Source organism: Porites lutea, chromosome 2 (assembly GCF_958299795.1).
Source record: "Porites lutea chromosome 2, jaPorLute2.1, whole genome shotgun sequence".
Lineage (NCBI taxonomy): Eukaryota > Metazoa > Cnidaria > Anthozoa > Scleractinia > Poritidae > Porites > Porites lutea.
In genome coordinates, this window is record NC_133202.1 from 50,598,091 (window position 1) to 50,610,176 (window position 12,086).

The 12,086-nt window shown below is 35.6% G+C and overlaps 1 protein-coding gene across 2 annotated transcripts in view; it reads left to right on the top strand.

The window, feature by feature from the left end:
* The window catches only part of LOC140928952 (kinesin-like protein KIF21A), a 41,714-nt gene that overhangs the window by 4,284 nt on the left and 25,344 nt on the right, over positions 1–12,086 (top strand). Inside the window, exons 5-15 of one of the 2 annotated variants that reach the window (XM_073378756.1) lie at positions 1,661–1,708; positions 2,441–2,533; positions 3,405–3,527; positions 4,393–4,563; positions 5,362–5,477; positions 6,341–6,443; positions 6,855–6,947; positions 8,127–8,209; positions 8,305–8,402; positions 9,894–9,960; positions 10,771–10,924. In XM_073378756.1, coding sequence (XP_073234857.1) covers positions 1,661–1,708; positions 2,441–2,533; positions 3,405–3,527; positions 4,393–4,563; positions 5,362–5,477; positions 6,341–6,443; positions 6,855–6,947; positions 8,127–8,209; positions 8,305–8,402; positions 9,894–9,960; positions 10,771–10,924 — 1,149 coding nt within the window. Of the gene's footprint in view, positions 1–1,660; positions 1,709–2,440; positions 2,534–3,404; positions 3,528–4,392; positions 4,564–5,361; positions 5,478–6,340; positions 6,444–6,854; positions 6,948–8,126; positions 8,210–8,304; positions 8,403–9,893; positions 9,961–10,770; positions 10,925–12,086 lie in introns of those variants that run through there. The other variant, XM_073378758.1, reaches the window with a different exon arrangement.

Below are 12,086 nucleotides of genomic sequence, written 5' to 3' on the forward strand. Positions count from 1 at the left end.
TTTTACCGTACATTTTCTTAAAAGGGTAAAAAATAAAAATAATATTGTTTCACTAGAAAAACAATTTGACAAAATCCCATTTAACTTGCACAAAAATAAATGCTTAAATAATTTTCGCAGTTTCGCAAAGTGTTTGGTGGCCCAGCATGGAGTACATGTAGCTACAGTATTAGCCCTAGAGACAATTTTTAATTTTCTTAACTCTGATCCAATAAGGATTACAGAGAGCCTTAAGGCATGCATTGCATTTGTATTAAGTGAGTGCAAAGAGGACTCTGTGTCTAGCAGATACACTGTAGTTACTAGTGCAGGGCATTGTTTTCTTTTGGTGGTAAAATTAAGATACTGTCAACAGGAGTCCTGAAAAATATCGATAAATACAAAAAAGCTAATTAAAAACTACAGTTAGGGGTTCATAAAACAACAAAATAGTATGGCTAATTAAGAAAACTAGTGTTACTAAAATTACCTGCTAATAATAAATTATTCTCTAGCAAAGAAACCCCAATCTACCCTCTAATTGAGAAGTACTCAAGCTTGTCTTACTCTGCCTTGTGTATCATATGTTTGGCAACCTTTTTTGTCAGCACCCCTGGCCACTGTGCTCTATAAAGTATTAGACTAAGCCGAGTTTTCTTGTAAAATGGACCTGACCTACTCTCCGCCAAGGATGGAAAAAAAAACACTGATATAATATAAAATTGTTAAAAAATAAGATGGTGTTGTGTGAGAGAAGTGCAAAAGATTTTTCTTTTAAAAATTTGAAGTACAGTGCATGTCATCATTTTTTTACTCTGTCAGAGGAGTATAGGAACAGTATAACAGGTTGAAGTGCTTAATGTTCCTTTGAGTGCTTTGACTTATCACTTTTTTTTCAAGAGCCCTTTTAATTTCCCAAAGGAAAATGAAATTAAGCCATGTCTGTTTACTTTAAACGTAAGAAAACAATTTAAAGTATGTGAGATGTTTTTGTGAGGTTGTGACCCTAATAAACCATGTCTAATTGCCCTTGAAACACTACTCATCACAATACTATAAACATGTACTTGCTAAGTGTCCCCCACTGGTGGGACTAAAGTTTTTGTTGAGTTCATCACATTTAATGCTTGAATGGTATGATAATGTTTGAATCCAGAGTTTCTTAAACAACCAAAACATTTTCTAGGCCATTATTGTAGTCAACATTTCTATTTATAATCTACTTGGGTAGTCTGGAGTGCGAAAGTTAAGCTGTAATGACAAGTGAATGAATGTATATTCAGCTAATTAGAAAAATCACAAAGCCCAACGTTTTAAAATTTGATTGAAGTGGTTTTCTTTGTTCGATAAAAGCCATCATAACATCTTTTGTTGAGAGGCTAACAAAAACTTGAGCAAGCTTGCTGGGTCAGGGATGACTTCTTTAAAATTAAATCATTACAAAATAACCTATAACAATTATTAATCTCCTCTGTGCAGAAATGACTCGTATTGATTGATACAATCATAGTTTTTGTATCATAATGTTTGACATAATTATCATGCTTTTTTATCATTCATTGTCTTGTTTTGTGGTGCATTTTTAATACTTGCACATTGTGTTCAGAAGATGAATAAAATTTATGCATGATGTTGCTTTGTTTTTGCTCATAATATGTATTTTCTTATTTACCCAATTTAGCTTTACAATGAAGAACTTATGGATTTGTTTGATTTTGACAATAACAAGGTAGGTCTTCCATATAATTATCTACTGGTGAAAAATGATGGATAATTAGTTCAAAAATTTTTAGTGTTATTTTTCTTTGTCTTGTTAACAATTATGATTATAACCCTAAAACAAAAGAAATAAAAGCTACATTGATTAGGGTGAAAATCATCATGATTTTCAGAGGATATCATTTTTGAAATAAACCACATCAACCTGACGTGTATTAACATTGTTATACTTTCAAATCGTCATCAGAGCTTTCTGTTACACTCTATTGTATTTGAGACTTCTGTCGAGTTAATAAAATCTTAAAAAAACTTGCCATCAGCTTTACAGAGGTGTCTATGGAATTAATAAAGACATTAGTTTTCAGTTCTGTGCTGGAATTATTTTTAGTGAATGGTAATTTTGGTGTTGTGAGAAAGAGTTTGAGGAAACTTGTGTTTGAGAAAGTGAAGATCACATGATGTGACATTTGACTGCAGGAAGACTGACCAGTTTATCAACCAAATTTCTCTCTCTACATCCTTGTTTTTGTTTGCCAGTAAAATGTTGATCTACAAAGCTCTTGAATTCAAGTGTTACTTGTTTGTGAATGATTTTCGTGCACAGTGAAATCTTTTATTTATGTAGACACTCATGATACCCAATGCTAGTGTCCATTTAAGGGCCAAGGAAAAATATCCCATAGAAATAAAATTTCTAGCTAGTGTGCATGTGTAGTACATGAGAATGTCTTTGGTTTTGTAGGGCCGTAAAAGCAATGTTAAAATTCATGAGGATGCCAATGGAAATATTTATACCATGGGTGTAACAATGAAGCCAGTAAACTCAGCTCAAGATGTAAGTATTATTGTGTTGGGTTTTAAATCAAAAGGTTTGTGAAATAATATGAATCACTAATACATGTAGGTGTTCTCACTGCATAATGTTTTGTGGTTAAGACGGCTGGTTATTTGCGAAGTTATTATTATTATATTTGCATTTCATCATTGTCCATAAGAACACGGGTGTGGTGCTCAGATACATTCATTGGTGCCCCAACCCATGTCCTTGCTTATAGTAAAACCCTTGAATTTTGCATTGAAACAAAGCAGGCGATCAGGAGTTGGCAAGAAAGGCTCACCTCTCTTGCCTACAATGTACTCTTAATGCTACCAAAACACCTAATGAATTTTGCTTAATGTTGCCCACTTGTTGAGTTGTAAGTGCATAATAAAGCAGCTTTCTGGGGAATGAGTTCCCTATTTTTAAACATAGATTGTAGATGCTGAGCATACATTTACAGCAGAAATGTTGGATGCATTTTGTTCTTTAGTAAATAAATATTTAGTTAAGAGTGTAAATTGTCTAAAAATTACCAGTTTCAAATTTCTAACAGTAGATTTTGCTCTTCCTGTTGTTAGAGGATCAGATTGGTGCAATAAGTAATAGTTTTCTTTTATTTTTTATAAGACAATTTTTACATGTACATGTATGCCACTTAATCTTGTACTTGTTACAGGTTAAATTTGATTTTAGAGGTTAAAATGTTTCATCCTAGATTGATACTCATTTTCCTTTGTCTCTTAAGGCTACACACAAATGTATGACACAAAGGGGAATTGAGAATCAACCAGGGTTAAATCAAAATTAACCTGAAATCAAGTTTAAACTGTAACATATATACTCATATATACTCATAGTTTGTTTTGTTTTGTTTTTCTTTTTGCAGACTTTAAATTGCCTACAACAAGGAGCTCTTTCTCGAACTACTGCCAGTACTAACATGAATGCACAGTCTTCAAGATCCCATGCTATATTTACCATTCATGTCAAGCAGCAGCGTGTTGTTAAGGTACAATGTAACAAGCTCTTTAATATGTATAAAATTTATTTTACAATCTGATGCAAAAATAATAACAAAATTGATGTACTGGATAATGTTAATTCTTTGCTCTGGCTGCTAAAGTTTAAGGGCTGGTTATTTAAACGAAGTTTAACTTAGACTGCCGTTTAAGAAGTCTTTGGACCTCCAGATCTCTTCCATACTGGGTTAATTTAAGAAGGTAAATACTTTTTTAGTCTATGCTATATACTCTAATGAATTTGTTCATGGCAAATGGTGTTTGGATTAAAGTGTTAGACAAACTGAAAATGACTTAGAACAAGGTTTTGTTAAACCCTTTTCAAACTCCGTTTAAATAACTGGCCGTAAGTAGTTTGAACAAAATAATTATGTTAATTTATCTTTCAAAACTTAATTGCCGTCTCGGGAAACTTTGAATGTAACAATTTATGTCTTGGTATTCTACAGTTGTACATTGTAATAATGTGGTAAGGTTGTTTTGTAACATATAATTTGGGCTGTTTTAAAATGAATTGTATGATATTAAAAAATTGTGCTTGGACACTGCTCTTAAAAGACAAGTGGTAACACTTAATTAACACTTAAGGACTGACAAATCTCTACTCCTGAGTGGGTTTAAAGTCAAATAAGACAATCCTAAGTGCACAAGAAATTTTTTTTTGACTTTTCATAACATGAGATGTTTATAATACAACCGCGTAAGGTCACTAATTATGCTTTTTTTAGAGGGAGATTTTGTTTGTAATATTGATGTCTGTTACATAACACTGTACCTTATGCAAGAGTACTTTTTTCCCTGGTGCTGACCCCTCTGATTGTAAAATGTAAGGAAAGTTGTTATTTCTCTGTACAGATTTGTGATGATAATGATGAAAAGCCTTCATCAGACAACATTAATAACTATGAGTATGAGATGCTTACAGCCAAGTTCAACTTTGTGGATCTGGCTGGTTCAGAGAGACTTAAACGGACTGGTGCAACTGGGGACCGTGCCAAAGAAGGAATTTCAATTAATTGTGGTTTGGTGAGATATTTTCAGTTTTGATGTTTAAACTTAGGTAATATATTTTCTAGAATAACTCCATGATTTCAATAAACTATCAGTATTAATCAGTGTAATTAGTTTATAAAAGAAACAATAGGGATAACGTTTTCTGCAGTACCCTGGGTTAAATCATTTGTAAAAATTTATTATAATTGGTTTTACACTTGACAGATAGTGTTTTAGTGAATTTTATCCCAAGAATTGCCACTTTGTTTATCTGGTACTGCACAATGTGAATCCTATAGCATGCTACAGGATTCTTGTAGTGCAGGAAACTGAGATGACAGGTAACGTGATGTGACTATTAACCCACATTTTAATGGCACTGTCAGGGATGTAGCTAAGGAAAAGTTCAGCAGGCTTTGTTTTAGTCAAGTCAGCTTTTTTACTTGATTGTACTTACAAAATTCCTCCATGTTTTTGTTATAATTCCAAAGGAATTTGAGCTGGTTGTAAGGTCTTTTTCAACCACTTAAATTAACTAGCAGCTTGTTCTTAGCGACATCCCTGCACTGTCTCTTTCCTAAACATTTTTAGCAATAACTTGACATACATTTTAAGATCTTTCAACTTTCACTCAAATGAACCCTTTCTTGCCTTCTCAAAATAGCCTTAGATGACACAGACATTGAGAAACAACAAATTGTTATGAAAATTTGTAGAGAAATTTTTATCCAATATACAAATGTATAAACAAACTTATTATGAAATATGTTGAGAAGGTGAAGTCGGTGTCCTAATTTCGATCATTTTTCCTCCACCTTCAATTATTTTTAGCTGGCTCTTGGTAACGTAATCAGTGCTTTAGGAGATGCAACAAAGAGGGGAAGCCATGTACCCTACAGGGATTCCAAACTCACAAGATTACTGCAAGACTCTCTTGGAGGCAATAGGTGGGAAATACGTTAATACTTCTATAACCACAAAGAGCTGGAAACTTTGACACAGTTTATACCCCTTTCACTTTTTATGTTATAAGTTACCCGCCAGAAGATTATTATTTTGATTTTACCTTCCTACTCATTGTTCACCTTTCTATACATGGTTCTGGTGCTGCCCTATCTTCCAAAACACACTTTTTAGGAAAAAAAAGGTACAATGTATTATTTTGCAATCTTCAAAGCCAGGATACTTAAGCTGACATAGACACCACTATTGATGGATAAGGGTCACATTGATTGGTTTGACTTCAATTCTTATTCATTTTTTTTATTTATTCAGTTATATATATTTTTCTTATTATTATTCTAGCTATTGTATTTGTATGTTCCTTACATGTTTGTAAAATATCTTATGTAAGTGCATGAGTCTCAGGGGAAAAAAATGTTTTTTAAAGTTATCATCAGTATGTACATGTAACATCCTCTCACAGCCTGCGTCAAATAGTATTATGTATGCAGTGTGAATGTGCAGAGTGATTTTACTTAACCCGGGAAATAGCTAGTAGAATAACTATGCACTATTAGGCACTAATTCTATTGTCTTCTTTGTTTATTTGTAGCTATTTTGCGTTAGTAGTTTTTAGCTGTTTCATGGGTCAAGTAAAATTGCTCTAATGTATTTCCTTGGCAATCAATAAATATACAATTATTGTTGTTTGCCTATTTGGCTATCCTAAGTATTACATGCAGATTTTAGGGTATTTTCCTTTGAATATTAATTTTTAACTACTATTCCAAGGTTGAAGTAGGATTATTATGAGAAGTACATCAGTAACTGTAGGGTGTGTTATTAATACGACGTATGTTACCTGTAGCCGAACTCTCATGATCGCTTGTGTTTCACCCTCTGATCGAGACTTCATGGAAACTCTGAACACACTCAAGTATGCCAACCGAGCGAGGAATATCAAAAACAAGGTGAAGTGCTCAAGTAACAGGCTTGTACACTTGTCTCCATGGGTTTTGAGATCCAGTGAGAATTGATGGACTGTTATATTATAAGACCATTTCCCTCTGAATTATTTCTCATCAACTGAATTTCCTTAAATAACTTTATACTGTACATGTACATTTGTATACCTTTGGACTTGCCTCCTTGTATTGTCCTTAATTAAACCCTTTCTATATTAGTTTTGCTGGGGTAGGGCACTTATTCTTTGCTTCCTTTGTCACATATTTCTCTCAGTTTGGAACTCCATTTTCAGTCCATTGCCAGTTTGTCTTTGGTTTGTACTTGTATTATGAATAGAACTATTAGAAAATGAAATTAATGACAGTATTCACATTTGAAATAGAAATTAATGACTGTTTTTATTTCTTCACTTTCAGGTTGTTGTGAATCAAGATAAAACCAGCAAACAGATGGCAGCACTAAGACTTGAGATTCAAAAGCTTACAATGGAACTGTTGGAATTTAAACAGGTATTACTGTCTAGGTCTTGCCACTCCATTACAAGAGCCAGTGGAACCAGTAATCTGTATGTGCTCCAGTGTTATGCCTGTCCTACAGTGAATAAACACAGTGTTTATATATAAACTATGAATGTGGTACAGGTATGATAAATTATTATTGATTGAAAATGTGTACTTCGTTTCTGATTGGCAAAAATCCCACACATAATTCATCATAACCAGTTACTGTCAACCGAATTTATTTGGAAGAATTTTGCAATATGTGAACTGATGATGTCAATCGTGCAGCAAAATTGCCAGAGGTTTGAAATGTTTACTGAGAAGACCTGGGGACTAGGTTGAGTTGTTTCGGTAGTGAATACAAAAATACAATGGAACGTTTCCCCTGCTTCATGAGGAAGAAGTAGGCAAACTATTGGCTAAAAACATAGCAAGAACAGCAAGAAGACAACCCAATGGACAACATCATGCTATTTGGAGAATATTTGCAGAACTGAACAACCCTTTATCTCTTAAACTTGCCTAATAAACAGTCGATGGAGGTAGGATGTTTTAGCTTGTTTTTAAAGTAGGAATTATTTTAATGAATAATAAAACAGTTATTGAAGTTGGCTTTCATATCATCTGAAAAATTACATGTAAAGAGATCTTGGGTGCCGGGTCTAAAGTACATGTCACATTCCACAGGTAAAAAGTACAGGTCACTGCTCCATCGATAAATTACTAAGGGGCACAGATTTCAATCGATCTAATAGAGCATTTTGTTAAGAGATTAGGGCTAGGAGACATGTTTATTAATGCTGTTCATTTATCTGTATCATGGTGACCTGTACCCTGACCTGTGGAAAAGTGACCTGATTTTTAGACCTGCCGAGTTTTTTAGCGACGCATGTCAACTGGAAGGGAGTCTTTTTCTCTTTTAATATGCCTTGACACTACTATTTATATTGCTAAGTGTCTTTACTCTTATAGAGACCATTTACGTAATAATTGTTTTGTTTAAATCATGGCCGAAGGGTCAAAAAAGTCCACTTCTGGTTGACTAGCGGTGCTCAAAAACATTGTTTCTTTAACTCCCTATTGAGGTAGTGTAGTCTATATTGTAGCTATTAAATGACAGAATGGCCCCACTGAAAATAATGTAACCTTTAGGCTTATTACATACAATTTCCATTCTGTGTTTGACAGGGTAAAAGGGTATCTGGTGTTGATGGTGATCAAGTCAGTGATGTCTGTCATGAAAATGTTATTCTAAAAACTGAGAATGACAAGTAAGAATTATCTTTTTGTTTTAGAGTAGAAAAGTCTCTTGTAGTGGTAACTTCAGGCTCATAACATTGACATGGCACATTTTTTCTTGTTATAGACTCAGAGTGCGTATCAAAGCTTTGCAGCAAACAATTGACACACAGTCTGTCAGAATAACAGAACTGATCTCTTCGCAGGTTCTTGCACAAGTGAATGGTATGACAATTATTTTAAAGTGAAATGCTTGCAAGTCTGTCTTGAAATAAGTAAAGGATACAATGTGTTATTTTGAGCTTGTGTTCAAAACAGCTTTGTTTTATAAGACATAGCTGACCCTCTTTAATATGAAAACACCAAAGGGGTGGAGCCAAGGGGTGCTTCCCATTTGCCCAAAACGTCCGGTTTGAATTTTCGGCAACTGCCAGTAATAAATGGAACAGCATTTTCTAAATTTTTTTAAAAAAGAGGACAACCTAGCCTGTTCACAGACCATCTATTTTCTCTTGAAAGTCCGTTGAGCATGTGTGATAAAATATAAACAGCAGGGGATTTATTGACCGCCAGCGCAAGGAAGAAAAGAAAAGAAAAATGAAACAATGCCTGTGTACAGGCTAAGGGCCACCTCACAACTAGGTATACCCAAATTTTGAAAAATTCCCTGACGATTTCTTTCCATTCAATTCTGCCCCGGTATTTCTATAATTTTCGGTTGAATGGTTGGTATTTTGTAGCCTACAAACGGCAGACGTTTCTCCTCGCTCATCGCCGCCGAGGACCGTTTCGATCAGCGGTGATGAGTGATGAGAAACATCTGCCGTTCGTGGGCCAGGTATTTTGGAAATTCAACAATTTCCGGAATTTCTGGAAACTTGTCCGGGAAATTTCTGTACTGTTTGCCACTGTTTCCAAATTTTTTAAAGTTTTGGTTGAATGGAAAACACCCAAGTATTCCCATTACAAAGGTGTCTGTGCTAGTAGGGATTGTATGTTAGTTTGCTGTCTTTGCGTGTAGCTAGGTCAGCTGTATATAGAGGAATCTGTAGATAGAGGTTTGACTCGTCAATTTTATCACTCATCATACAGAATAATTTATTACAGTCATGGAAATCTAGTTTGAGACACCAACATGACTACCATTGCATTGTTTTGGGATGTCCATAATGCGAATGTGACATCATGTGAGCAAGGGTGTTGCAGTGGTGAGAGTGCTTGCCTCCCACTAGTGTAGCCTGGGTGCAAATCCCAGCATCAATGCCATATGTGGGTTGAGTTTGTTGTTGGTTCTCTCCTTTGCTCCGAGAGGTTTTTCTCCGGGTACTAAGGTTTTCCCCTCTCCTCAAAAGACAACACTTCCAAGTTCCAATTCGACCAGGAATCAGGTAGACAAAGAACCACTTAGTGGATGTGCTATCTCTAAAACCGTTATTTATGTTATTTATTTGTTTATGTGAAAACACTATCCAGGTGACTAGGATTTCCTCAGAGGATCAACCTTTATTGCATCAGATGAATATCAATGACCTGAATACATTTTGAGACATCTCCTGTAATGAAGACAATCTGGAAAATTATGTAGAAACCAGGCTTTATAACAGTGTTATTTTGTGCACTAAAAGTTAATGTAAATGTAATGAATCATTGTTACTCTTTGTATGAGTTGTTTTAGGTATACTTGTTACCTACATGTTCTGCTTTTTTTGTCTCCAGGAGAGGAGGTCGATGATGGAGTTGAGTCCCTTATACAAAAATATTTAAAGGAAATTGAGGAACTAAGGTAAGAAATGATTCCTTTATAAATAGCCATCATTTCAAAGTATTTGAGGAAGTTGCATTTGATTTAGGACCATTTTGTTATGGACAGAGAAGATACCTTTGCTGCCTTGTATGAATCTGTTTAAGGATCAGCTACATGAAGATTTGTCATTTATAATCTATTAGATCTCCTTTACTCTTAACTGTCCTCATTTTTCTTGGATCTGGCCACTATCTGGGCCTGTTGTTTGAATGCCAATTAGCGCTAACCCTGGGAGTTAAATTTTAATCCGAGTTTCTTTTTCTGTTGTTCAAAAGCATTTTCTTGGAATGGATAATTTTCTCTTACAATTCTTTTTGGAGCATCCAATCAATCACTTAAAGAATCAAGTGCAAATAGCTGATATAATCAACCACTGAAATATGACAAACAGTTGATTATTAAGTTCCCAATGCTGTCTCATTACTCTTGCGCACAAACACATTGAGTCAAAAGTGCACTGCTCTTGTTCATGGTGTGCACGTGTTTTCATGATTGAAGCTCTCTTTTGTAAGTGTTTTTTGCAATAAACTCTCTGGAAAAGTTCTTGAGATTTTCAATACCCCAGAATATCCATTCCTTGAACTTTTGGCCTAAAAAGGTTACGGTCACTGTGCATGGACAACATCATTAAAGATAATTTGTTTTGATTTATGAACATTTCTTCTCTCTACTTGTACAACAAAGGAAAGAGATCCTGGATTTTGATATTAGGGATTTAAGGCTAAATTCTTGATCTTAGGTCTTGAAAATTCAATAGTACCAATCTGAGGGTCTTGTTCTCTCCTCTAGGAACAAGTTGACAGAAAGTGAAGCAATGGCAATGGCTATCACAAGACATGCAACACTGAAGTCTCGCATGGCCTCTCCTTCTCATCCTGAACCCACAACCAGCATCCTGGAAGTGGCAAAAATGGATGTAGCGAAACAACGGCAGAAAGCACAGGTGGTGTTACGTAATCCTTCTCTCTCCAAAGTCAAATGTGTAAAGCCTGTTAAGCCTCGTGGAGGCAGCCTCCATTCAACTATGAATGGAGTTAAACCTTCTGGTAACTTTACTAACACAGCACGACCTCAGACTAAGTCCTTTCTTCAGTCTAATGGGGGTAAGGTTAAGGTTGTGACACCACGGCTTCCTTGGAATACCGGGAATGTTCAGTCCAAAACTGACTCTGGACTGTACACTAGGACAGCACAGCGAGGTAGTGTTGCTTTGTCTAAGGAACCATGTCCGAGACCTCGAAGACGTAGCAATTACTTAACTCCGGCCGACCGTGACAACCCTGTCTATGGCTCAGAATCTAACTTCCGCAATGCTGATACTGCTAAAGTAGTTCTTCGTAGGCCGAAACAGAGAAATGCTAATTCTGAGGTAACTGCAGTAAAGCGAAGATCGCGTAGTCTAGAATCTCTGATGGACGGCACCGATGCCATGGATACTTATCTTTCGCCGATGCAGTGCTTTAAATGCAGGAAAGATTTGAGTCGCACTTTGGACTCGAGTACATCAGATGTTTTTTCTGATGCCTATAGCTCTGCCAGTGATCTCAACTGCTCATTACCTGAACTTCACGGTGATGAGAATAATAACGCAGTTTCTCAGGTAGCAAACAGGAACCTTTTGATACCAAGAAAGGAAGTACTCAAAGCTGAGAAGTTAGTTCATCACCCTCCCCCTATTGACGTTGTATCAGATACTGAATGCTACCAGTATCACTTTGAAAGTGACAGCCAAGTGGAAAGTGATTACGGTGCGGCAGTTGCCTCTGACAGTGAAGTCTACAGGTACAGATCTATACTAAAAGACAAAAGGAACCTACGCTTAGACTCCCCTGTCCCACATTTACTGCGAGAACACAGAACAGACTCTACTGGTAGTATACAAGAACGTAAGATTCAACTTGAGCAAGATCTAGACTCGCTCTTGGATTCAATGGCTTTTACGTTAGGAAATTATGAGCATAAATCTAATAGTGAACCTGTTTTAAAGAATGGTGGCTCTGATGATTCTTTGTATGCACCACCGGCCTTTTTCAGGCCAGTGTTTGAGGTCAAAATTTGAAAGCCTTTACCCTCTTTAACATCAACTAATGAAAGGCGCAAAATAT